Source organism: Choloepus didactylus, chromosome 10, assembly GCF_015220235.1.
Source record: "Choloepus didactylus isolate mChoDid1 chromosome 10, mChoDid1.pri, whole genome shotgun sequence".
In the NCBI taxonomy this organism is placed as follows: Eukaryota; Metazoa; Chordata; class Mammalia; order Pilosa; family Megalonychidae; genus Choloepus; species Choloepus didactylus.
Genome location: NC_051316.1, coordinates 67,580,490 through 67,606,942, shown reverse-complemented (window position 1 = coordinate 67,606,942; position 26,453 = coordinate 67,580,490). Strand labels below are relative to the sequence as shown.

Sequence of the window (26,453 nt, the reverse complement as noted above, 5' to 3'; positions counted from 1 at the left end):
TTTGATTACTAGTAAGACTGAACCAGTTTTTACCTTTTGATATATAGTAAGTAGTTAATCTTGCTTGGGCAGGGATCTCTGAGGAACCGAAGAAAGTTATAGATTCTTCTCCAAGAGAAAAGCACATATGTAGTCTACTAGTGGGCATAGAGAGCCCCTAAATCTCATGGACCCCAGGTTAAGAACTGAGCTAGAGTAGTAGTGGTAAGGGCACTGGTGACAGCATTCTCTTATTCAAAGACAGAAACATAAAAACGTGACAGCACTCCCTGGCTTGGCCTGGAACGCTGGCTAGGAAACCCACTTAAGGTTTGATGTTGCAAAAGACAAGTGCCTGGCACAGAGGGCAGTAATCAGAAATCTGGCCAAGCAGATCCTTCTTGCAACACAGAGTACAAAGGCTGGGCACTGCCCAGAGCCACTCCCCTGGTTCCCTGCCTGTGTCATCCTCTAGTTTCTACAGGCTGGGAAGCAATTTTTTCTTTTTTAATAGAAATTCTCACAACAGCTCTCTCTCTTCCCATTCCCTACCTTTCTTAAACATTTTAGTACAAAAACCATTCGGTAAGGCCAAGGAAGGCAGTGTTTTCAGGGAGGAGGGGGGAGCAGAGTAGGATGGTTCAGAGTGGGGCGATGGAGCCTTGGCCGGTGAAGAGGCTATCCACTCAAGGGGGGAGGCGGCAGCCTGCTGAGGGGTGTGGGAAATCTGAGTGGGGTGAGCGAGGCATCTGTATAGAGCTGGGGGGAAGCAAGGACTGGAGATTGGTTGTATAAGTAAATATACTGATTATGGGAGCCAGAGAATTACAAACATGGAAAGGGAGAAAAATAGAGTGAATCCTGTGGTGTTGGATAAGAATTAGAAATATAAGGGAGAGCTCACATTTCTCAATAGATAGATAAATACAGAAATGATTATCCTGGTAATTGTGTGCATGCATATGCATACACACACACACACACACACACACACACACACACACAAATACATACATGTATTCTTCAGTGCGCTGAGAGGGCCAAAGAGGAGTGACACTCCAGCAGCACTGAACACACACTGAGATCTTGGTTTCTAAATACTATTCTTTTGGGCTGAGCAGGGGCAAGATGAACCTGGAATATCTCGTGCCAGAAAGTAATGAAGTTCTCAAAGAATAATGTGGACATGCTAAAAGGATATAGGATTCAGTTTAAAGGCGCTCTTATTAACCAAATTTGGGAAAAGTTTTATATCAAAATAAAAAATGATAGCAACAGATCATTGCCCATTGAATAAGACAGTAATCCAATAGTCTATACAGATAAAAAAATGAATAAATTGCAAGTTTGATGAGGATACAGGATAAAAGTACCTCCCTACAAAATACTTTCTAATTACAAAGCAAAGCAGAGTAACTTTACAATGGAAAAGCCTGGCAGATACCACCTTAATCAAATGATCAAAGCTAACATCACCAGTAATGGCACAATGGAAATTATGATCACATGATAGGGTGCAATGAGAATAACAGAGCATCACTTCTGTGATATTTCTGCCAAAGATGCATAACCTGAATCAAATAATGAGGAAACATGTGACAAGTCCAAACTGAGGAACCTATTTAAAAATAACAGGCCTATAATCTTCAAAGTTGTTTACATCATGAAAGCCAAAAGAAGACTGAGGAACTGTTCCAGATTGAAGGAGACTAAAGAGATGTGCCAACTTAATGCAACCTGTGATTTTGGAACAAATTCTTTTGCTATTAAAGACATTAACGGGACAACTGGCAATCCTTGAAGGAAACACACAGTAAAGTATTTGTGTGACAGGACATGGTGTTGGCAACTTACTCTCAAATGGATCAGGGTGAAAATTTTTTTGTACTAACAACTTTTCTATAAAATTGAGATTATTTCAAACTAAAGTAGTTAAAAAAAAAAAAAAGAAATTCTTACACCAAATCAAGAAATAAAACAACCTGTTAAAGGAGAGAGAAACCTGCTCTATCCATGAAAACCTCAGGATCTGGAGGTTTCGGGAACTGATAAACATGAGCATTTGAAGCATCAAAATTGCTGATGGCTCAGAAAATAGGGATGTTAAACAGAGTTTCATTTCACACTCATTACATGAGTTTTCAGGGGTTTTTCCCTCCTTTCTCCACCCAGCTTCTGCTCTGAAAATAATGTCTTCTCTATCCTCCGAATACTACAGAAAGTTCAAAGTGTATAACACAATAACTTTCTTTGTTTTATTCAAATGTTGATTTTTTGTCTTTTCAAAATTTTTAAAATCCGACTCAAAATCTGCCAAAAATAGTTTAGTAGCTGTTTGTTCTGCTAATTTAAAAAGCTAAAATTTTAAAAATTAAGTTTAGCTAATTTATAATTGTCTGAATAAACAATATTTATATTTTAATAAACCAAGCAACACCATTCCATGCATAATCAACTCAAATTTTGTGTTAAAATATGTTCAGGTTTTCAAAAAAAAAAAGTTCTACAAAGATCACAAAACAAAGGCCTTGTTTCATTTCACTTTCCCTCCAATTTAACTTTTTAAATATCTTTTTTTTCTCTCTGCAACTATCCTATTTTTGGGACATTTTGAGTGCATCTAGTTGGAAACCCTTCAGTAAACTCTTGTGGCCTTCCCCATCTCCCTTATATGCATTTCTGAACCAATCATTTAAGAAAGGAAGGATCTGAGATGCCACAGAAGTTCGTTAAGGTAGAGAACAGCAGGATTTCAAGGAGAAAAATTAAGAGGAGATGCAGTCTTTATTGTGCATATTGGAATGCCGAGGTCATTTTTCTCTGGGCCTAAATTCCTTTTCTGGGTCCAGGAGGCTGGCAGAACAACACACAGGCTTGTGCTGGCTTATCTCTCTTGCTTCTACTTCAAAGAGTCACACATTAGATACAATGGTCCCTGCCAGGATCCAGAAAGGGCCTTGAATAAATTTTTGGTCTTATCTCCTTGGCAACAGAATGTACAGGGAGCTCATTATTTCTGAGCAGGCACTGCCAATGGAGAAATGAAGAATTCCATAACTATAATGGATTTTTACATAAAAAGATTCTTCATAGAATGAGGTTTCTGGAGTAAAACTTGTCTTCCTGCATACCTTTCAGAGATAAAATATTAAAGATGAAGGATAAGAGAGTTTGAACTCTTAAACAGATACAGACAAATTGTGACTAGGTAATATTTCTAGAGGAAGAGTACAATTATTATTTTCATCATTTTCTCCTTCGGCTTAACCTACCTCTGGCCTGACCTGCTTTCTCAGAATAGTGAATGGTTAGCAAACACCTTTTTAAACTGTATAGGTTTTCAGAGACAGTGCAAATCGTTTTCTGTTTTTAGAAATGTCACCTGTAATCAAGGTATGAGGATATTCCTCCCAAAAGACTCATGAGAACATAAACAAACAAAAACAACCCACGACTATGCCAGTGTGTTCCTTATTGGGATTTTAATGGTGCTAAAATGTGATTCTGGCGCATTCTCCCTGACCGTCTTTTCTACGCAGGAGGGTGTTTTCTAAGCTGTTGTCCTATCTTTCTGAGGCTTCATGGAATGGGAGGCCCAGTCTGTAAGCTCTGTGATGGCCAAGGCATAGCAGAGTTCTTGGCACATAGTAGTGCAAGAAATATTTCTGGAATTGAACTAGATTTTCAATCCAAATTTTACTCATTTATTCTTGAATAGTTAACACATGCACTTAGTTCAAAATTTAAAAGGTGCCAAAAGGGAATACTGTGAAAATTCTCCCTCACACCCATCTCCCGCAGCTCTCTGGTTCCTCTCCTAACAGGCAACCAGTGTTACCAGTTTCTTGTGTATCTGGAAGGTACCTTTTTGGCATAAAAAGGAACATTTAAACTGATGCCCCAAAGAAAACCATACAATCCTCTTTTTTTTTTTTTTTTTTAAAGAGTAAAGCATAATTAAATGGGCTGTTTTCCAATTCTGAGGGCCCTAAGGCCCTCACCCATGGGTAACAACGAGAGGAAGTAAAGAGGTGTGTGTGTGTGGTAGGGATGACATAAAAACTCATGTCCAGAAGACAAAAAGCACTTCTCCTGCTTCTAAAAGATAGAAAAACCTGAAGTTCATTATGGTAAGAAGCTAAACTCACTTGATTTCCAAAATCGTAGCCAAACTCAACTTTTCCACAACATGACAGGATATAGATAAATGAAAAGGCTGAAGATTGCAAACCCCACCAGTGGTAACAGATGGCTAACTGCAGACAAGGCCCCTGTTTGAGTTTTGATTCCATTACAGTCACCACTGGACATGGCCAAGCACTGGACTTAGAACAACGGCTTGTTGCTCTGCTTCCTCCCTGTCTCTAATGAAGAGATGTCTAATTCCCACCTCTGTTCCCTTCTCAAACTGTCTAATCTCATGTGTCCTTCACGGTACTGCTTCCATTCTATTTCCCCATGAAGTCTGTGCAGATGCCATGAGGTCTTTCTATTTTCTGAGCAACACTCTACAGGACATCCCTGCATCCCTTAAAAAACAACAACGCAATCTATACTCTAGTGTGGAGCAAAGAGGCTAGAAGGGGGGCCTTGCAAGTGGTCCAGAATCTCCCTAAAGAGTTTGCCATCTCCTCAGGTCCTAGAAATCCTACCTTTGCTGCCAACCCAATTTATAGCCCAGGAATAAGTTAACAACTAAGTTTTAAATGGTGTTTTAGAGTTCTCAAACACCCAAGAGGCAAGTTATCAGTCCATCTTAGTGAAGAGAAAGAAATTCATAAAGGTTATATGAATTGACTGCTGCTCAACTCTCATTGCCAAAGTCCATTCTCTTTCCATCCTTTTGGTTCAGTAGTGGGCAAAAATCCTTTTCCTTCTGGAATTTTCAAAGGGAATTCTACTAATAAGTAAGTATATAAACAAAATAAAAATAGCATGAAATGGGTAAGAGGACCGTGCCAGTTTGGACGTATTGTGTTCCCCAAAATGCCATGTTCTTTGATGCAGTCTTGTGGGGCCAGAGGTATTAGTGTTGATTAGATTTGAATCCTTTGATTGTTTCCGTGGAGATGTAACTCAATCAACTGTGAGTGAAACGTTTGATTGGATAATTTCCATGGAGATATGGAGCCCACCCATTCAGGGTGGCTCTTAATTGAATCACTGGAGTCCTATATAAGAAGCTCAGACAAAAGGAGCTCGCTGCTGCAGCCTAGAGAGGAACATCATGGGAGAAAGCCCTTTTGAAACCAAAACTCTGGAGCAGACGCCAGCCACGTGCCTTCCCAGCTAACAGAGGTTTTCTGGGCCCCAGTGGCCATCCTCCAGTGAAGGTACCAGATTGTTGATGCATTACCTTGGACACTTTATGGTCTTAAGACTGGGACTGTGTAACCAAATAAACACCCTTTATAAAAGCCAATCCATTTCTGGTATTTTGCATAACAGGCAGCATTAACAAACGGGAACAAGACCTGAATCTAACTTTTTTTGTTCCTGCTTCCCCAAGGGTATTCTTAACTTTCCCTGTTCCTCCACTTCAAGAAGAAGAGGGCAAGGGCAAGAATGTACACTGCCTAAATAATAATGACTAACAGTGACATGTGCCAAGGCACCATACCAAGCACTTTACATCTATTACCTCATTTAGTCCTTTCCAAAACCCTGGAGGTATATGCAGTTATTGCCCCTGTTTTATAGTCAAAGGCAGAGAACTTTTGTAATTTGTCCAAGGCCACACAACTGAATCAGCAAGTGGCAGAGCCAGGCACTCCGGCTCCAGACCCCCAAACACTGTGCTTTGCAAGCTCTAATGTACATGTGAAGGGCCCCAAATAGATACCATGTGGGTTAGAGGGTTAGATGGGAATGGGACTTCTAGGAGAGGATGGAAACCTTGGTCTTTTATTAAAAACTCCCAGAGCAGCCACTCAGCACTCTTGTTTTATTCCCTGTGCTCACCTCCTTATACTGCTTTCTCTGTTCCTCATGTGTAGATCTTTTCTAACTGGATACGAAGTTCCTTGATGTGAGGGTCCTCACCTTGTGCTTCTCTGCTCCTACCCAGAGCCTGGCATAGATTAAACCCTCCAAAAAGGCACCTGTCTCATGAATGACTATTCAGTCACTAATTTACACTCAAAATAGCAATTGATTTCTGTCCTATTATCTAAGGAAGAAGTTGTGATAGACCACAGTGAGGAAGAGAAGGAATTTTCCAAGTTCAATGGGGAGGATATAATACAGAAAGAAAATTGACAAAATGGTTCATAGATTCAACAGGGAAGTAAAGGACAGAGGCTCAAAATTAACATTTATCTGCATCCACTTTGTACCAAGCACTAAACTGGGCATGTGGCATATGACATCTCATTTAACACCTCACTGTAATTAATCCCATGAGCTGGGAATTATTTACAATGGAGACACCAGATGCTGAGTGAGATTAAGTAGATCGATGTTGTCTAAATCTGGCAGAGCAGGGATTTGGAAAGGGTCTTCTGACTCAGGCACCCATGTCCTCTCTACTCTACAGCATCTGCTGGGAACCGAGGGAGGAGGGGTCTCCTTTCAGAGATCACAGTAAGTCCTCAAGTCACAGGCCTGCCTTCTCTCAAAAGGCTGCCTCTGGGCTCCGGGACTGCTGTAAAACTGCCACTCCAGCACCACACAGATACAAGGAGGCTCAGAACAAGGGTGGGTATTTTCAAGGGCTGTTTCAGGGATGAGGAAGGATTTATTAGGGAAAGTGTAGAGTGCCCGATTTTCCCACTGATGGACTTTCAATACATGTCATTTCAGAGATATCAAACTCATTCATGTCATTCCTGTTAGACATGGTGGCGAGTGCAGAGGGGCCTGGGAATTGTGTCCTGGTGCCAGGAAAAGGCAGGAGCAAATGTGAGTGAGTTTTCTCAAGGTCCCATTTCCTATCAGGAATCTTAAAATAAGCCCGTGCCTGGATGCTGGTTATGGCTTGGAACAGTGGCTAGGGAGATTTACTGCTTTGCTTTCTGTGTGCAACTATTTTAAGTGTCACTTATGCTCTGGTGTCTTTTTGAGTTTATGGATCTGTATTCCAGTCCAAAAGAAGTGCTGTTCTCCTTCCTGTGGCTTCCTCGTAACTACCCTCTGAAATACTGATTCACTTTTACACTATATGTGCTATAGAGCTTCCCGCAGTCCCTATGGGGTCTCTATTCTCTAGTTTGGGTTTTATTAAAAAAAAAAAAAAAGACCAAAGTGCATAAAAGTGCCATGAGCAACCACAAAATGCTGCTCTTTTTCCTTCATAGCAAACCACATTCTCTTTGTGGACAAATCCTTAGGAAATCTACAAAAGCATTTTCATTGTGACATAAAACCTCAGCCTTCCAGTATAAATGAGGAAACAGATGCCAACTCATGTCTCTTTGAAAAGGGTCAGGATAAATTCCTTCTTCCTTTTCCTCTCCTCATTAAGTACACTTGTCCTTCCCTTCAGGGTTTTCTTGCCCTTCCCCTGCATTGGTGTCCTCCCCTCTACTGCGATTTCTGGTGGGTGGGTCCCCATTGTGGATTCATTTTTACCTAACCTTTGACCACAATCACAGAACTCACTGTTCCCACAGCTGTCTTTGGACAGGAAGTAATGATCTTAGTCTTCTAAACGATCATGATGAAAAGTGGCTTCCCCACAGATGTGGCCTAGTGTATGCACCCACTGTCCCTGTGCGTATTTCCTCATAATTGAATTCAGGAAGAACCCCAATCCAGTACCAGAAGAATCAGGAAACATACAGGGTGGGGTGGGGTGAGATGTAGAAGTGTGTGTGGCAGCTGATAAAGCTGAAATTATAATAGAAACTAGAGAAAGAAATGACTCAGGAGAACTTCCAAGCCACAGCCCTGCTTAGTCTTGTTTTAAATCACTTGAGAATGTTTATGCAGCCTCTCCTCTCCCAGGGCCTTAAGCGTAGCTGGGAGACAGGACTCAGATGTGAAATATCATTAATAATACAAGATAGGGTAGGCTAAGTGTCACATCAGTGTCTAGATCAGGGGTTGAAAGATTATAGCCTGAGGGCCAAATGCAGCTCTCTTTCTGTACATAAAATTTTATTGGAACAAAGCTACACACATTTGTTTACTTATTGTCTATGGCTGCTTTCACCCTACAACTGCAGAGCTGAGTAGTTGTGACAGGGACTTTATGACCCACGCAGACTACAATATTTATCATCTGGACCTTTACAGAATAAATTTGCCCAGCTCTGGTCTGGAGTAAGCTCCTCAGGAGAACAGCAGGGGGGCGATCACTCGAGGCTGGGGCGCTCCAAGAAGGCTTCTCAGAAGTGCTAGAACTGGGCCTTGTAGACCTTTAGGATTTAGCTAGAGAGGATGAAGTGGAAGAGGGTATTCTAGGAAGGAAGTCACAAAAGGCTCAAGGAGATACCAAGTATTAGGGAGAAATTTGGCTGGAATGGAGAGATTATTTGAGGTAAGAATAGGATGGAAGGTTGGATGTAGAGCTAGGCCTGAATAACAAAGAATTTGGAATGTCAGGCTAAAATATTCTAAATGATAAAACATGATATTTTCCGGTATCAGTCTCTTCAAGAATAGTAGGGAAATGGGCAAGTGACTTTTCAAGTCCATTCAAGCTCTGAGATTCGATTTTTAAAAGTACTGATGTCTGGCCGCATCCCCAGAGACTGTCTTAATTGGTCTCAGCTGTGGAAAAACTTGCCAGGTGACTCTACAGGGCAATTGGGAACCTCTTACTAGGTGAAGGAATGGCCAGGCGCGTGCCTACAAAAGCCCAGCGCAGGGCCAGGTAGACAGAGCAGGTGCCCAACACATGTGAATTGAATTAAATCAGTAATATTGGCTTGTACCAGAGCCAGCCTGATAAGCCTTAGCTTTACTAGAGTAAGATATATAACATTCAGATGGCCACATGGTTTTCAATATAAGAAGTCACTTCTGCCTGCCCTTGACTAATCCTGGAAAAGCCCGCAATACTCAGTGCAATATTTGGTCTGTTTATAAATGTGGGTGTTTGTAGACTTGTCGCTCACCATTATTTTAATGTGGCTGTTGTGCAAAGGTCTTTCCATGGCTTACAGAGTGCCAGCAGTTTGCTCCCACTTCAGGATTTAGCTCATCTTAGGCCATTCGCCCCTTAATTCTTACCGTGAGGGCTCCTCAAGTGCTTTTTTTCCTTGCTTCACGACCTCTGCACTTACTGGTTCCTCTGCCTGGAACCCTCTTCCCCATCTCTTCACCTGGCTAATGTCTACCCAGTCTTCCAATTTAGCTCAAACATCCTTTTTCTCAGAGAAAGTCCAGACCAGGGGAGCTACCTTGTCACAAAAGTCTCCAGAGCACCCAGTTCTTCCATTTTTTATCAGAGTCCTCTTACTTGGAATTACTTTCCCCACCAGACTCTTAAGTCCCCCCCCCCCCACTACAATTTAAACATCAGAACAGCAGGTACATTTATCTGCTTTGTTTACTACTGTACCTCAGTGTCTAGAATAGTGCCTGATGCACAGTAAATGCTCAATAAATTTTTGTTGAATGAATGGAAGGCCAGGTTATACTTATTATGTATCCTTGTACAGGATAGTACAGGGCAGGGCACATAATAGGCACTAAACAAATATTTACTGAATGAGTAAATGTACCTACTTTTGGTGCACTGCCTTCAGAGGTCCTTTACCAGGGCTTTCACCTTTGAACATTAATATTTAATCATCTATTTTCTGATCTACCCTCCTACTTTGAGGGGTTTACATGTGAACACCATAGACCCCTGACCTGGGTCCCACCTATTCCAGTCATAGCTCCCTTACTAGTGTGATATGAGTAGTAGTGGTCCAGCCGGAAACTCAGCAATGGAGAAGGAAATAGTATGATATTTTGGGCTAACAAGAGCTTCACTGATCATTAGAGACGCCTGTAACTGCATCTCAGACGAGTTGGGTTCTGCAATTCTCAGTACTTCAAATGAGCAGAGACAAAAATGCCTGAGGTGCCTTTCTCGGGTGGTCAGAACAAAACCCACCACCCAACATTGGACCTTGCTCACTCACAAAGGAGGGTTTGTAACTACGTACAGGAGGCAGGCCAAACCTATGTGTATATTCTGTAAGACACTAACAGGTTCTGAACCTAAATGACATGCTGAGAAAGGTACTGAACTGCTTTTCATAAGCCACGTATAATTGTTACAAAAGGCACCTGAAGCTGTCCAATTCTGACAAAAATCCAGGGCCTTCAGAACATAAGTTTCCTGTCTTCTGGTTCTGTTAAGTTAGGTTTTCCCCCATCCAGGCTATTTTATCTCATTGAGAAAATCTAACCCAGTGTCAGGGAAAAAAAGGACACCATGATACAATGGAAAGAGTGTGATCTTGAGAAAGAGATGTGTGATCGTGGGACAGTCACTACCACCATAGATGCAGTATCCTTTCCACATAATGAGGTGGGTGGGCTGTATCAGGGGTCAGCAAACATTTTCCATAAAGGTCCAGATGGGAAATACTTTAGACTGTGGGCCATTCAGTCTCTGTTGCAAGTACTCAACTCTGCTACTGTAGTGCAAAAGCAGCCATAGACAATATGTAGGTAAAGGAATGGGTGTGATTGAATTCCAATAAAACCTTATTTATAAAAACAAGTCATGAGCTCCTGGGCCATAGTTTGCCAACCCATGCACTAGAATATCCTTAAGAGAGACTCTATAACAATTCTGGAACAGGGTTCTTAAATTTGGGTATCAGTTTGGTCAAGGAAAAAATATTTAAGACATGGCCATATATATGTATTTATATATGTAAATACATATACATTTATATGCATATATGTCACAGATATTACTTCCCATTCTGGCCAAGAAGGAGACAGAGACTGAATTTACCCTTCCACCTAAACCAGTACAAAAGTGTAGACAGTATATAATGAAATGGTTTGAGACAATGGACATCAGCAATGCAGGACAGGGATCCCTGAGAGGTGGGAAACAAACAAGGTGAGCCTTATGACTGCCTGGCTTGAGTTTCCAGACTGCAGCTCAGGGAGTAGGAATACAGATGGAGACCCATGGACAAACTGAGTAGAGGAGAGGGAGCTGAAAGTACAGGGAGACCAAGGTAGCTAGGGTTCACAGAACATGGTACCAGTGAGGAGAGAGCTGCTGAGAGAGAGAAAACTCCAGAAATCTGCAGTTAATTTCCCCCCACTGTGGATCCAGCAGACTGCAGATCAGTGCATACATGTGAGGAAACTACCTGAGGCAAGGGGAAGAATCACCTGAAAGATTAGAGGCACGAGTGCCTGGCACTCACATGGGGAAGGGAATGGAACAGAACCTCTTCCCACCAGCCAGATTGAAAACCTCGTGATTCATAGGCCGTTGGATAGAGTACAGTATTGGTATAAAGATAGACAAACACATCAATGGAATGGAGTAACGAATCTCAAAATAGACTCATACAGAGATGGGCAACTGATTTTCCAAAAATGTGCAAGGGCAATTTAGTGGAGAAAGGATGATCTTTTTAACAAATGGTACTGGAAAAGCTGGGTATCCATGCGCATGAAAATGAACCTCAATCCATACCTCACACCAAATTCAAAAATTAACTCAAAATGAGTAACTCAAAATAATAGACCTAAATGTAAAACAAAAAACTATAAAACTTCTAGAAGAAAACATGGAGAACATCTTTGTGACCTTGGGGTGGGCAAATATTTCTTAAATACAACACCCAAAGAATGATCCATAAAGTAAAAATAAATGAGTTGGACTTTCATTAAAATTAAAATCTTCTGCTTTTAAGGAAACTATCAAGAGAATGAAAAGACAATCCAGTGAATGTGACAAAAATATTTGCAAATCATATCTGATAGAGAGTTGCATTTAAAATATATAAAGAAGTCTCAAAACTCAGTATTAATAAACAACCCAATTTAAAAAATAGGGCAAAAAATGTGAACAGAGATTTCACTAAAGAAGAAATCAGGATAGCAAACAAAACACATGAAAAGATGCTCAACACTATTAGTTATTAGGAAAATGCAAATTAAAGCCACAATGAGAAACGGCTACACACCTATCAGGGTATTTAAATTAAAGACTATGGTGTTGGTGATGATGTGGATGAACCAGAACTTTCATACACTGCCGGTAGGAATGTAAAGTAGTACAATCATTTGGAATACAGTTTGGCTGTTTCTGAAAATGTTAAACATAAACTTTCCATATATATTATTCAGTCATTTCATTCCTAGGTGTTTAAGCAAGAAAAATGAAGGTATATGTCCATACAAAGACTTGGTATATGAATATCCATAGCAGCTTTATTTGTAATGGACTGAAACCAAAACCAACCATCCTGTCCCTCAACAGGTAAATGATTAAACAAACAGTAGTATACTGATACAGTGGAATACTACTCAACAATAAAAAGGAATGCATTATTGATACATGATACAAAACAGATGAATCTCAAAATAATTATGCTGAATAAAAGTAGACCAGCCCCCCCCACCAAAGTATGACTGCCTTTACATAAAATTTAAGAAAATGCGATCTAATATATAGTGAGAGAAAGCAGATCACTGATTGTCTGGAGTTGGGAATTGGGGGTGGGGGTGGGGGCAGGGGTGCAAGAAAACCATTACAAAGGGGCACAAGGTAACTTTTGGGAAGATGGATGGTTCATTATTTTGACTGTGGTCATGGTTTCACAGATGTGTGTGTGTGTGTGTGTGTACATATATCAAAACATTAAACTGTAGACTTTATAACAGTGCATGTAAATTATCTCTATAAAGCTGTTAAAAAACTTATATGTCAAATGCATCTGTACCTTACAAAGCAATAAAAAAAGACAAATACCTATCAAAAAATGAACAAAGGACCTAAATAGGCAACTCATAAAAGAATATGAATGATTGATAATCATATTAAAAATCAAAATTTTTGAAAACCACACAAAGGAATGCATATGAAAATGTATTTATACCATTTTTAGTATTATATTTTATACTACTGTGTATTCACCAATTAAAATGCTAACTGTAAAACTACTGATCATACCTAGTGTTGATTAGATTTGAGGAGAAATAGTAATTCTCACATAGTACCGGTTGGTCTATAAATGTGTAAAACTTTTTTGGAGGGCAATTTGACAACATATAGCAAAAAATTAAAAATATACAAAGCTTTTGACACAATAATCCCACTTCTAGGAATTGATCCTAAGTAAATAGGGATGTTCACAAGGATCCAGAAATAAGAATATTCATCATATCATTTTAAAAATAACAGTAGAAGAGTGCACAGAACTTAAATGTCCAACATTAGAGAACTGATTTAATAAGATATGGTACTTCCTACCAATGTAGCTATCAAAAATGAAAATGTAGAAGAATATTTAGAGACAAGGAAAGATATTTGTTATATATCAATTAAGTGAAAAAAGTTAAATGTAGTATATAGAGTACAGTTCATTTCAGACAAAGATGTATAATAGGTATACTAATATCTAGGAAAAAGGTATGGCACTGGTTATTTCAGTTTTGGGTAATTATAGATACTTTTCAGTTTCTTCTTTTTGCTCCTATTTTTAATTGTTCTATAAGGAAGACGTATTGCTATTATAATAAAAACTCTAATAAAAGTTATTTTTTTTTTAAATCAGTGTTAATGCGCTATAGATGATACTGTGGGGAATATTTGTCTTGGGCCTTAGTGGCCAAAACCAATATTTACCAGAAGGCTGCAGAAAGCCTTAGCTGCTGCAAGGAGGATGCTGCTCTAAAAACAGAGCCCTGTAGAGGACTGCCTGAGCTTGGACCACCAAAGTCGGTAGCATGGCACTGGCCTTGACCTCCAGAGCAGTTGGCAGAGTTTAGGCCACCCTGCAGAGAGGACAGCTATAAAAAATTAGCACCTGTTTTGCCTAGGACAATGGCCTATTAGGTTGGGTCCATCCTGAAAAGGCGAGCCTCTGCTGGGCATTTTCCACATCCAAATCATATAGTCAAAGAGTGTGCAAGAACACCAAGGGACTCACTAATTTCACGTCTTCATTTTACAGTCATGGAAAGTGAGGATCAGAGGGTACCATGCATGTGTTGCTCAATTAACATTCCTGCTTGAAAGATGTAGCACTGTTGCAAGTAAAACAGTGTCTGATAAACAGGAGATATTCCTTCTGGGAATCTTCATCACTCAGCCCTTAATGGAGAAGAGTAAGCTCTGAAGTGTGGCTTTCAAAACCCAAACTCTCCTTCCTCCCATTCCTCCTATGAAAACATGAGAATAGAGATCATGAGGGACTGTCCCTGTGCCACTGCACCAGGCAGTTTTCTGGATCTGTTGCAGCCAGCTAACATGTTAGATGGGAGAAATACACTGGAATCTCACAACCCATTTTGCAAATAGGTTATTCTACATATCAACTGCCGTCATTTGGTAATAGCTGCTTGGAGGGAAGGTTAACATGAATTCCACGGCAGTGTCTGGGCTGAGTGAAGAAGGTGTCATGATCGATTAGAGTGGCTGCCTTGGCTGTGGGAAGGGCAATTAACGGTAATTTTACGATATATTTCCATCCTGCTCTAGATAATCTGTTATCCTCAAAATAGGGTTTCTTCATTAAATCTCTTCCACTACCAATTATTCCTACAGAATATCAGAGTAATTCTTCTCAAACATTATTTTACTATATCATTCTAATTAAAAACGCTTTAAAGGTTTGTCCCATTTCCCACATAGTAAATCTACCTCCTTAGTCTAGTATTAAAGACCCTCCATAATTTGACCCCGCTTACCATTCCAATTTCTCAGTAACCCACAACAAACCTCCGCAGAAGTCTATTTTTTGCACTCAGAGCACATGCTGTGGTATGAATGGGTCGCTTATAGGAGCCAGGGATGGGAGTGGTCCAAATGGGAACAACTGGCCAAGAATGGATCAGGATGTCACTAGCTGGGGAGGCTCAAGAAGGAGGGAGGGCATTAGAATTTTTGGGGTGAAGGTCTGAGCTAAATTTGAGTAGCCAAGGTCTGGCAGAGGCTGGCCTAGTTTCTATCCCAGTTTAGCTGCATCTTCATCAGTCTTAACGAAGTGGATTTTACAACTGTTCATGAACAGATACCTGCTACATATCCAGCACCTTTTATCTCTGGGTTCATAGCATCTTCTTAATGTCTATTTCCCTCACTTTCTATTTAATCCCAGTCTGTCTCAAATGACCTACTTTTTTCAGGGTCCTGATACTTGCCATTAGTCCCTAAGTCATCTGCACAATTCCATGCAGATCTCTCCTAGTTCTTTAGCACTGGCAAGACACTGACATTCACCACAAAAGTCCACTGTACCCAGGCAGGTCCTTTCAGGGACTTTATGAATAATGACTCACTGTCTCATTCAAATGGAGCAGTCTGGCTGTGGACTGGGGCATAAAGGTGTCTCTTAACTGTTACAAGTGTAAGGTTACAAAGCACCATAAACTAGCAATGGAATGCAACAGCATAAAGCACAATAAATTCTTATTGCCTATACCTAAAATGAGACAAAATATTATTCCAGATTAAGGGGGAAAGAAAGTGAAGCTATCATGGAAAAATGAAAGCAGGTTAACTTTTCCAGCATGCTGAATGGCACTTCAGTGGTCCAAAAGAGCCAGTGAATTTGGAGAAAATAAGCAATTGCTGCACACCCTGCTAGCAACAGGGCTATGATTAACTGCTATGATAATTTATCTCAGTGATGAATTTAAAATTAAAAAGTTTACAACATACATATTTAATCTAGAATAAGTTCACCATTTGTAAGCCAAAGGTAATATGCAATTTGAACTTCTATGAACGTGGTAAGGGAAAATTCTGTGTCAAGCTTCTATAAGTTAGGGTAAACACAATAGGGCTATTTGTTACTATCTCTGGGTCTTATTTTTACCCAGATGAGAATGAGAGACATCAGAAACTTCTTCTGTCTGCTGATGAGTTGTAAGCATGTTTTGCTAATTTCAGATGATAATGAAAACTGGACCCATGAGTTTCCTGCTCTTTGCTAGTAGGTGGGGAGAAGATAAAATTTAAAATTTAAGCCAAGGGAAAAATTCTGGCTAACATTTCCTACACTTGGGGCCATAGACAGTGAGCATGAAGGGTTACCCCATTTTGTAGGTGTATTCTTTTTTGAGGCCTTTCGAAGTCAGAATTCTCCTCTATCTTTACCATCTCCAGAGACCATGATAGGCATGTGGCATCTCTGTGACTCTGGTGTGAGGGCCCAGGGACTGGATGTCTGTGCACAACTCCCTGCAACCAGAGGGCATCAGCCATGCAGGTAATAATTTGGTGAAGGTTCCCAGTGACAGAGCCAAGGAGGTTGTACCTGGTAAATCATTTAAACATTTGCCGTGAGGAGTCTGTCTGGATTGATTTTAGGTTCTTCCTACAGAAGGCTGGTCTAAATAGAAGTGTCTGGCTTAGGGGGCTGCTGATACTGCAGCTGTGTCCTTGGAAGTTGTCTCTTGGTCTAGTTAAGTGGGAGGAGGTCACAGGAGAGTCCCGGGGACAGCTGGCCAGGGGAGATCCTGGAGCTCTTCTTTAGGGCTGTGTCTTTCTTACAGCTCAGTGAGTAAACCTGATTGAGAGGACCTGGACTGTGACATCAGCCTGAGAGGACTCAGAAAGGAGCCAGGTTGGATCTAGATAAGCTAGAGTCCAGACTAAGAGCTGTATTCACCTCATATGGAAAGTCGGCCAAATTTCCACTGGTGAGTCTGGATTCTGCAGGCAGTTTAGTGATTTCCTGTTAGCCACCCCCCACTGCTGCCTCCCTCCCACCTGCAAGCAGTCACCCATCCATAAATCCTGTCCAGTCCTGGACTGCTGCCCAGTGTTGCAGAGGGTTGGACTCACTGAGGAGAGCGGAATTCCCAGGATCGAGGACCAGCTGCGTTCCCAGAGGAGATGTCAGCACTGAAGGAAGGTTTGGTCCAGTGGCTGAAAGCAAGGCCCTGATGTCTTCCAACTGCGTGGGGACTTGGGGGGGATCTGTAAAGAAGGCAGATATTGAATCAGGAAGATTAGAGCATAGGTAGGCATGTGGGAGTATGTGCATATGTGTGCCTGTGTGTAGGATAGGTGCTATTATTTCTGTCTTTTAAAGGCATTTTACTAGAGAGGGGACATCCTTCTCATATTGAGGGCCTAAATGTCATACATATCTGATGCCTGAAATAACGAGGTTAGTACTAAGAACCAGCCACATGAATTTCAGGAATTCTTTACTTTATACCACTTTATATTATAGCACCAGAGGGTCCCTATAAATTTGTAAGTAAATTAAATCATACTATATAGACACCGTCTTAAAAAATTCAAGACTTCTTTAGCATTTACTGAATGGTAAGTCTTACGCTACGTAGTTTTAATACCATTTTCATTTAATATAACATTCTTAAGAGGGAGGCACTTTGCTATTGTCCCCATAGATAAAGATACACCAGAGGAATTTCTTATTTAAAAGGATCCTATGAGTTGAGTTTTCTTTAAAGGAAAAAAATGCAGTTGTGAAGGTGATGAATTAATTTGCTTTGTACTCTTGATTTTCAGGCCCAAGTAGGACCCAGATAAGCAGGACAAGAAGAAAAGGTTGCTATGGGTTGCTACGTTTTTCAAAATCTTATGCAGACTCAGGGCTGAAATCATTAGGAGTCACAGTTAACCCGGGCTAAATGTGACAAATGGGAACTACAGAGGATCCCATTTATTCTTTCCACTGGATAGTAAGGAGGCAGGCACCTACTGAACCTGGTGGTGGAATGATTCCAGATTCTGCTGGAAAAGAAGCAGACTCTCTTCCCCCCCTCCTTCTGCATCTCCTGAAGCACTGCAACTCATGCTCCCCCCCTTTTCTCCAGAACACTTGTTGGAATGTTAGGAGAAGCAAGAGTGTTGCTTTTGTAATTGATGGTCATTTCAACAAGTGTTCAGAGAGGGCCTACTATGTGCCTGGTGCTTAGGCACTTGTTAGGGGTGGCGGTAAATAAGTCATGGTGGTGCTTAAGTCTACTTCAGAAACATACCTTCTGTCTATTTCTGCCTTTGACTACAAAAGTCCATCGCATACAGAAAACATCGATAAGTTTCAGTATATACACATGTGTGTGTGTGTGTGCTGTGGGGGACTGGGGGGGGGGGGGGAGAAAGAAGCCCAGAACCCAGGAGGAACTACTGCCCCACACTGAGTTACAGTGCTTACTGAGGGGGTCTTCCTTCCTAATAACCCGTTCTTGTCACCTTCTGCTAAGGGAGATGAAAGCCTAGGATGTGTAGCAGGACCGTAGCTCTGCCAATAAAGGGTGTACGTTCTGTGAGCCGGTTCTGACAGTATTCCACCTCTAATATGGTGTGACTGTGAACATGACACAGACACACACATGCATACATATATATGTGTGTGTGTGTGAAATATAATTTTACAATATTCTTTTCATTATGCTGTAGGGTCAAACATCAGGCTTGGGGTTTGTGAGCCCTCAGTTTGAGCTGTGCCTCTGCAATTTAACTAACTTGGGCAAGTCACTTAATCTCCCTGAGCCTTAGTTCCCTCTTCTATAAAATGAAGTTTCTTTCCAAGATCTCATCTACTCTGAAATTCTATGATTTTAGGAATTGACGGTGGCAGTTTATTTAAAGCTCTCCTCTCTTCCTCCCTTCCTCTTTAAAATTCTTTCTTGAAACTCAAGAAGCATTTACTTATTTACTACCTAAGAGCAAAAAGGGGGAGCTATATGCTATTTTCTAAACGATGAGATCTCCTTAGGTCGAATGTTTGCCCTTCCCAATGACCTTGGCTTCTACGGTGTTTTTCGTTTTTAGTGCATGTCCATTGTATCTTCCCAGAGAAACTGTAAATTCTCCAAGGTGGGGGACAGCTGGCCAGGGGAGATACTGGAGGTATTTCTCCTAAAGTTCTACCAGTGGCCAGCCCACAGGGGATTTAGAGACAACTCTCAATGAACATTCTTCTAATAACTGCATAAATAAATGAATGAAAGTCTGTCCCATTACACTTCAAGTCTCCATGCTACAGATTAAATCACAGAACTTGGCATGAAATCTCAGCTTTACACACAAAATCCATCCCTTTAAAAATTAAACATTTTTGCTGTTTTTTTAAAAAACAGAAACATTACTTCTAAATCCACAAAGTATCTATAAAATTAACAAACTTTGATTAATAAACCAAGACATCTCATCAAGAAAAATCCTGAATTTGAGTCTACATAGTGATTTTTCCATCAAGATTGATTAAAATGGGGAAGACTTTATGCTCTTCAGACACCATGCTCATAGTCACATCGTATCAGAGTTGGATTCCTGTAAGACCTGCTCACAGAACATACCCTCTTCTTGGGCAAAGCTCCAGTATCAGTCACACATCCTGAGCGTTCTCTGTTAGCAGAGGGGAACAAGGAAGGGTTATGAGGGAGGAAAGCCCCTCAGTGAGCAGCATAACTCAGAGTGGTTCCTCCCGGGCTCTGGGCTCCACACTAGCAGCTCGGTCAGATGAAATCCAACACAAACAAATGATATTCTTCACTGAGGTGATTTTCTGTGACTTCCTAAGTGACTGGAGGTTTAAGCAGCTACTGGTGAGATGAGAACCCCTTTGGGCCTCTCAGAGATCTGAGTGGACAGGGGTAGAGCAGCCATGCCTTGGTATATCAGCAATTTGGGTTGTGAAAATACAAGCATAAAGTTTAATTATTGTTCCCTGAGGAAGTCCATAATGTATGTGTGACATATTCATAGTTCTCATATTTTCTTTTTTTCCCCCTTTTGAATGATAGCTTACTTGTGAGAAAGCTAGCATAAGTGCTCTAATGGTTGGGGCTTCTTTTTTTTTAAGAATAAGATAAAACTAAGCTCTGTTACTCTATCCCACTAACTCCTACACTCAGTGGGAAGAAAAGCAGAGCATCCCTAGCCCAGGTTCCAGAAAGGATTATAGCTTGCAACATAGCTGAGTTTAGCACTGGGCACCAGGGGGTGATAGATGGTGTTCCGACAGTTGTTATTTTACGTATCTATTTTATGCCAGGAACCATGTTAGACTCTTTAATCAGGAGCCTTTTGTTTGGTTGGGCATGTGTGGATTGTAGGTGGAAAAGACTATGAACTTCCTGAAATTCTATGAAAATTTTTTTTCTCGAAGTTCTTAACATGAAAAGAGTAAAGAATAATTGCTTTACCTATATAACCTCTATTTGGCTCACCCATCCCCTGTGAGGTGGACAATTCTTACTTTCCATGTCTCCAAATAGAGACCAGCATCTAAGGCTTAGCAAGGTTAAAGAACCTCCCCAAGGTTAGTAAGTGGCAGAGCCAGGGGTCAAATTCATGCCTGCCTGACTCCAAGATCTGTGTTTCTTCTACTGGAGGGTCCAAATGTGTGGAAAAGTGAAGGAATATTTATGTTCCTAACTGGATCAGGGAAGAAGAGGAGGTGGCAGGTAGGTTAGCGAGTCATCCCCAGTGGAGCTGACTGTGGATGGGGTGTGGGGGTGTGGGGGTGTGGGCAGCCAGCCTTGAGGCATTTACCCAGGATCAGCAGCTGGCTGTTCTCAGTCAGTTCTCCGTGAAGATTGGCTGCCCGGCAGGAGTACAGGCCCTGGTCTGAGGAGGACACATTTGTGAGCAGCAAGGAGCCCTCATGCAGATGGTGAGGGGAGGCTGGGTTGCTTTTGTTCCTGAACCAAGTGACTTCAGCTTCAGGCACACCTAAGAAGAAAAAATAAACTCATCAGCCAGACACGTTCAGGCGAAGCAGGAGGCATTTATAGCCTCTTGGCTGGTCCTCACTGTGGCTGCCTTGCAGGAAGCATCTGCTGGGATGTCTTCTGCCATCCTTTGGCCAAACCAAATAATGTCTTGGACCTCTCAGTTATCTCCAGGCCTTTTGCCTTTTAAAACTTACACTGATGAGGCAGGAAGAGAGACAGCAGTTAAAAAATGAGAAACAGAGTGGTTGGTAAAAGGCACTTGCTAAGATAGAACAAGTGTACCCAAATTCTTTAGCAGAAACATTATAAAAATATAAGAATAAACCTATATATCAATAAAAAAGAATGATCTACCACTGCATGAGACAAACATAATGCTGTGTAAGAAAAGCCAAACACAAAAGAGTGCATATTGTCTAATTTCATTTTTGTAAGTGAAAAAAACAAAAACTGGTAACATTAATCAATGCTGTTAGTAATCAAGGTTGTGCTTTCAGTGAGGGAGTGGGATGAACGGGGAGGGGTCGTGACAAAGGCTGCTGGTACTGCTTTGTTTCTTCATCTGGGTGCTGGTTTGGCAGAATGTGTTCACTTGGTGCTTTTATGATATGTACACTCCTCTGTATGAATACACTTTTATGAAAAGTTAAAAGCTACAGATAAACAAAAGTGGCTATATCCTTAGTAGATGTGGCATGATGAGTAGAAAACATGCTTGTACTTTTGGAGGCCAATGTATCCTCTTAGATGAAGAGAACACAAAACTGTGGTTTCAGTTGCACCACAGGAAAAAAAAGACAGAAAAAGAAAACACTCTGCCTCCTCCACAATCCAAGTTTATTATTGTTTGTGAGAGGCAGCTGAGGACAGTGTGTGCCTATGAACTGGAATGGAGTGCTTGTCTCTGGGGTCAAGGGGTCCAGAAGTTTCTCTGTGATTGCCATAATGGTAAGCAGGCCCCAGTTGAGGATGAGCCTTCTGAAGTGGTCTGCATAGGAGGCTCCAGAGGAGACCAGCACTGAGGAGCTGGCAGACAGGTATCCATGGAACAGACAGCTCCATCCCTTACACCATCCAGCGTGCTGACCCAACTCAGAGTATATACTTAGAACCCTAGGACATGTATCCAAGGCATGTTTAGAATGTGAAATCTTGTTAAATGGGATCTAGGCTGGGAGTAGCACAAGAGCAGACCTTTAGTCCTGTACTTTCCGAGTTAGGGCTGGATTTTGCCCTTGGAGCAAGGGCAGTGCTACCCTTACTGGCCAGCTTCCTGTTGAAGAAACAGAGTCTTTGGGGATTTATCTGTGTACCTGTTATTTGCCCTTGAATCTGATAAACAAATTTTACCAGGAGTCTACTCTGTGACACCCAGCCCAACAGACCTCATTATGATCCCCAAGGGCACTTGCTGTTCCCAAGCTCTTGGGAGCAGAGGGTGGGTAGGGGTGATTTCATGCTCCCTTGCTATCAGTGGGCTGCCTCATTTGTATTCACTGGTGTCCGGGCTGCTATGCTGCCTCAGCTGTGGGTTTCCAGGCCTGAAGCAACCACCTAAGGTGGGTAGTAGAAGTATCTGTAGGACTTTTCTCCATGACATGGGGAACACAGAGGAGTGACTCTCTGTCCTTCCTTCTATACTTCATTCAGACTAATCATAATTCAATGCAAACTGGCTGGAGGAAGGGGAGAGAGAACTACTGAAAGGGGGTGGAGACTTGTATTCTGTACCCTCTTCACTGATTTGGCGCAAATGATATGATACTTGATGCTCAGGAGCATGAGAGGGGCCAGGCTGTGGTCATCTCTAAATACACCTGGAGCAAAGATGCAGGTAAGACGTGGAAAAGCTGATTTTTCATTGCAGCACCACTAGGGAGAGCAAGAGCATCGTGATGCCCGTCCATGCCAGCCTGGGCTTTGGACCCAGGGCTCTGTTTTTAATTTTTGTTCGGTTTTTTAAAAATCCACATATTCAGGAGAAGGCCTCTACAAAGTTAGTACAAGACAAAGACCCTTAGTCGTTTCTCTTCTGAAAGCACAAGGAGAAATGAGATCCTACACACCATTTTCTGCAAGTATCCATCCCTGTCCTCTCTGTACCACTCACTGTTGGCATCTTCCTTTGAGGACAACTGTGGGCAGCAAGCACACAATCTCTAAGAGGACTGAAGGCTTCTGAGAGCAAGAGAGACACAGAATTGGACTAAGGGGGCCTCAGTTCCATCAACAAAAGGGTAGTGACCAATGAATGGGGAATTGAACACTCATGGGAACTGGAAACGTTTGGGATAGCAAAGGGTGGAAGGAAATAATCTCCAGTCTCTGTAAAACCAGAACCATACAAGTGAGCAGGTACATCAGTGGCAACGGAAGAGAAATTCTGCAGGAGTAATGAATATATTATCAGGAAGCATCTCTCAGACTCATCAAACACTCAAACCGATGAGCTGTTGCTGGTGCCACATTTTGGGGGTTTCTTGTCTGGGACTGTGGGCCTTAGGCAGAGAATGGCACCAAGGAGATGATTTGGAACCACAGCCAGCCCTTCCATGATTAGCTTTAACGTATTACAAACATGATCAGAATAAAGGAAGAGGAAAAAGAAGTGAGGTATCATAGAGCTCTGTTTTCTTTTTTTTTTTTTTTTTTTCCCCAAGAGATGACAATGATGCTTTAGAAAACTTTATCAGCCCTCACATTGTATTGTGCCAGAGTCCCTCAAAAATGTACTGGATACACAAACCTAACACTGCCATTCAGAAAAGTACATCAGGTTGTGTACGAGGTCAGGATCTAGGCAAAACTATCCTGAACATGTTATGGGGAGAAATAACATTGAACATTTGTTATACCCCAACACTTTTAAACAAAATCACTTATTTTCCACGATGATCTCAAGAAACAGATACCATTGTTAACTCCATTTTACAGATGAGAAAAGTGGGGCTCAAAAAAGATTAAGAAACCTAAGTCACATCGGTGTGGATCCTGAATGACTGCATGGGAGAAAGAGTCCCTACTCTCTCCTCCCCACACCATGGCCAATCCGTAACCCACAAAGGGCAGGGCAGGGGTTCAAATGCAATACTGTGGGCCTTAGGCAGGGAATAGGGGTCAAGGACCCCCATCTTAACAGGGCACTTCCTGCCTGCTACTACGCAAGTCTGCCTCTGTAGAGAAAATCGGAATCGTGGCACTCCTATTTCTTAACTGTCAAATCCTCAAAAACTTTAGACTCCCAGAATTTGCCTTTCTGCTGTAATTGTAACTCCAAGATTGTTAGAAAAGAGATTTCTAGAATCCACATGTGCTGGCTTTGGTAGCTCTATCCTTGTTGAGAAGCTTGGTCAGTTGTGGGAGATTATTTTTTTCCAGCCTATTGTGATGTCACAGCACATTCCACCAAAAGAAACATCTGAAAAAATGATGGAAAATGGAATCTACCACAGAATAAAGTCAAAAGCCATGATGTTGACAAGTTACTTGGAGAGGATCCATGATCTGGACTCCCTGGTAATATTTGTGTCTAAAAAAGGGAAGTAAAAGAGCCTTCCTTTACTTCTCCTTTGTGGCACATCTGATCAACACAATGCTCTCCCTGTTGCCTGAAAGGATCAATAAATGAGTCCAGTCATGAAGGCTGTAACTTGATATGATTAAAAGGATTAGTGCCTTTAATCTCCACTGAGCCGCCAGGCAGGACTCTGCCACAATATTGTTTTTTTTTAATCCTAGAGAGGATATAATTGTTAACTGGACCACTTGCTGTGTTTGGAAGGCTGCTTGCACCATGGCAGCCTGCGGCATCTCAAGTTGAGAGTGCACTGGAAGATGCACCTTGACACTGTAAGTTCCGGGAGCCTCTTCGGTCCAGTGGTGGGTGGTGACTTGGCGCAGAAAAAAAGAGGAAGGACACATTAACTCAGATGTCAGCTCTGGCAATTATTCTAAAGAACCATGGAAGTCTGGAAAGAAGGCTTTTAATCTTCTTCTGACTGTGGGAGGCACTGACAGCTGCTCACAAAGCCTGTTTTCTTCTTTATCCTAGGGACCCAGCGAGGCTGTATTTTCTAGCATCCTTTGTAGCTGAGTGGCCATGTGATTCAGTGGGAATGTGAGCAGGAGTGATATGTGCTACTTCCAGGTGTGGCCCTTAAAAACCTTCCCAAGGTTTTACCCCTTTCTGGTTGACGGGATGGCAGTAACCACCACGGAGACCTTGGAAGCATGAGTTCAAGAGAGCAGAGCCGTCAGCACCCTGGGACTCTGAGTGACTGCATGGGTGGATTCTCTTCAGCTGACTAGGGAACAGCCTTCTTGGATCTTCAGGAAAACAATAATATACTTCTATTGCGTTTGAGCCATTATACATTTGGGGGTCTACTTGTCACAGAGTCTACCCTACATTAATATACTGCCTATCACTGACTCCTGAGCTATTTATTTCAGCATCGCCAGTTCTGCCAATTTTGTTGCCTAAATAAATTCTTCAAAAGCTTCCCTTACTTTTAGGAGAAAATCTCAATCTGTAATATAATTTATGAGAGCATGTTAGGCCTGGCCTCTGCCTACTCCTCCAGCCTCATGAGATGCTACTTTCTTTTCTGTTCTTTATACTCGAGCCACACTGGTCATATGTATTTCTCCAAATGCAGCTTCTTCTTTCTATCTCAGGCCCTTTGCAAAGTCTGTTCTCGCTGACTGAAAGATTCCCTTCCCCCCACCCTTTATTTCCTTACTCAGTTTTCTGAACTCTTCTCAAATAGAGAACAAGTATGGGAGTGGTACAATGTGGATCGATACTTTGCAAGAAAAATACCTATCTCACTCATTGCTTAGTACATTCTATGCTTCAGAATTGGGAAGAGTTTGTGAGGCTGCTTTTACAAGTTAAAAGCATGTACAAAAAGCATGCAAGCTTATGTATAATAGTAAAAAACTGCCAGCAACTAAAACATATAAGAACATAAGACTGTCTCGGTAAATTATGTAATATTCTTAAGATGGACTATCATATAGTTATTAAAATTTCCTTAAAACCCAAACAAGTGCTCATTATTGGGTCAAAAATAGCAAGATGAAATGTAGTGATCAAGGAAATATGCTAAAATGTCAATTCTGGTTGGGTTTGGAAAATGGGATTTTGCACAAGTTTTTTTTCTTTTTGGACATTTTTAAAGAATTTTTCTGTGTTTTCTAAATTTTCTAATGTGCCAATATTTCTTTTATAATAAGAAAATGACAATGGTATCTACATATCACACTGTATTATAATTATGTATTTTTATAACTTTTTTCCTTCTAAGATTGTGACCTCCATGAAAGTTGTGTCTTATTCATATGTCTCCATGGCCTGACCAGGATTCGATATTCAATAAAAATTTTCCAAATGAATGAATTTGATATTAAATCCTTATATAACCAGATTCTTATGGAGCCCGACTTGCCTACCTATTATAAGAACCTGGGTCACTAATGCTCAAACTAGTACCACGCATGCCCCCAGCAAAGCTACTGGGGCTTAGAAAATTCTACTGACCAGTCAGGAGTTCACTAAATCCCCTGACTAGAGACAGGTTGGAGATGACCAAGGGTAGGGAGAGAGCCATAAGAGTTCCCAACAGCAGGAAAGTAAAAGTAGTTCCTTCTGCCCTTTAGCATTACAGCTGTCA

At 41.4% G+C, this 26,453-nt stretch overlaps 1 protein-coding gene across 3 annotated transcripts in view; it reads right to left on the bottom strand.

The window, feature by feature from the left end:
- Positions 1–26,453, bottom strand: part of ADAMTSL1 (ADAMTS like 1) — a 433,636-nt gene that overhangs the window by 31,905 nt on the left and 375,278 nt on the right. For all 3 annotated transcript variants that reach the window (XM_037797567.1, XM_037797569.1, XM_037797568.1), the window contains 2 exons: positions 20,597–20,776; positions 16,907–17,041 (listed from right to left, as the gene is read on the bottom strand). In XM_037797567.1, the coding sequence (XP_037653495.1) occupies positions 16,907–17,041; positions 20,597–20,776 (315 nt within the window). The remainder of the gene's footprint in view (positions 1–16,906; positions 17,042–20,596; positions 20,777–26,453) is intronic.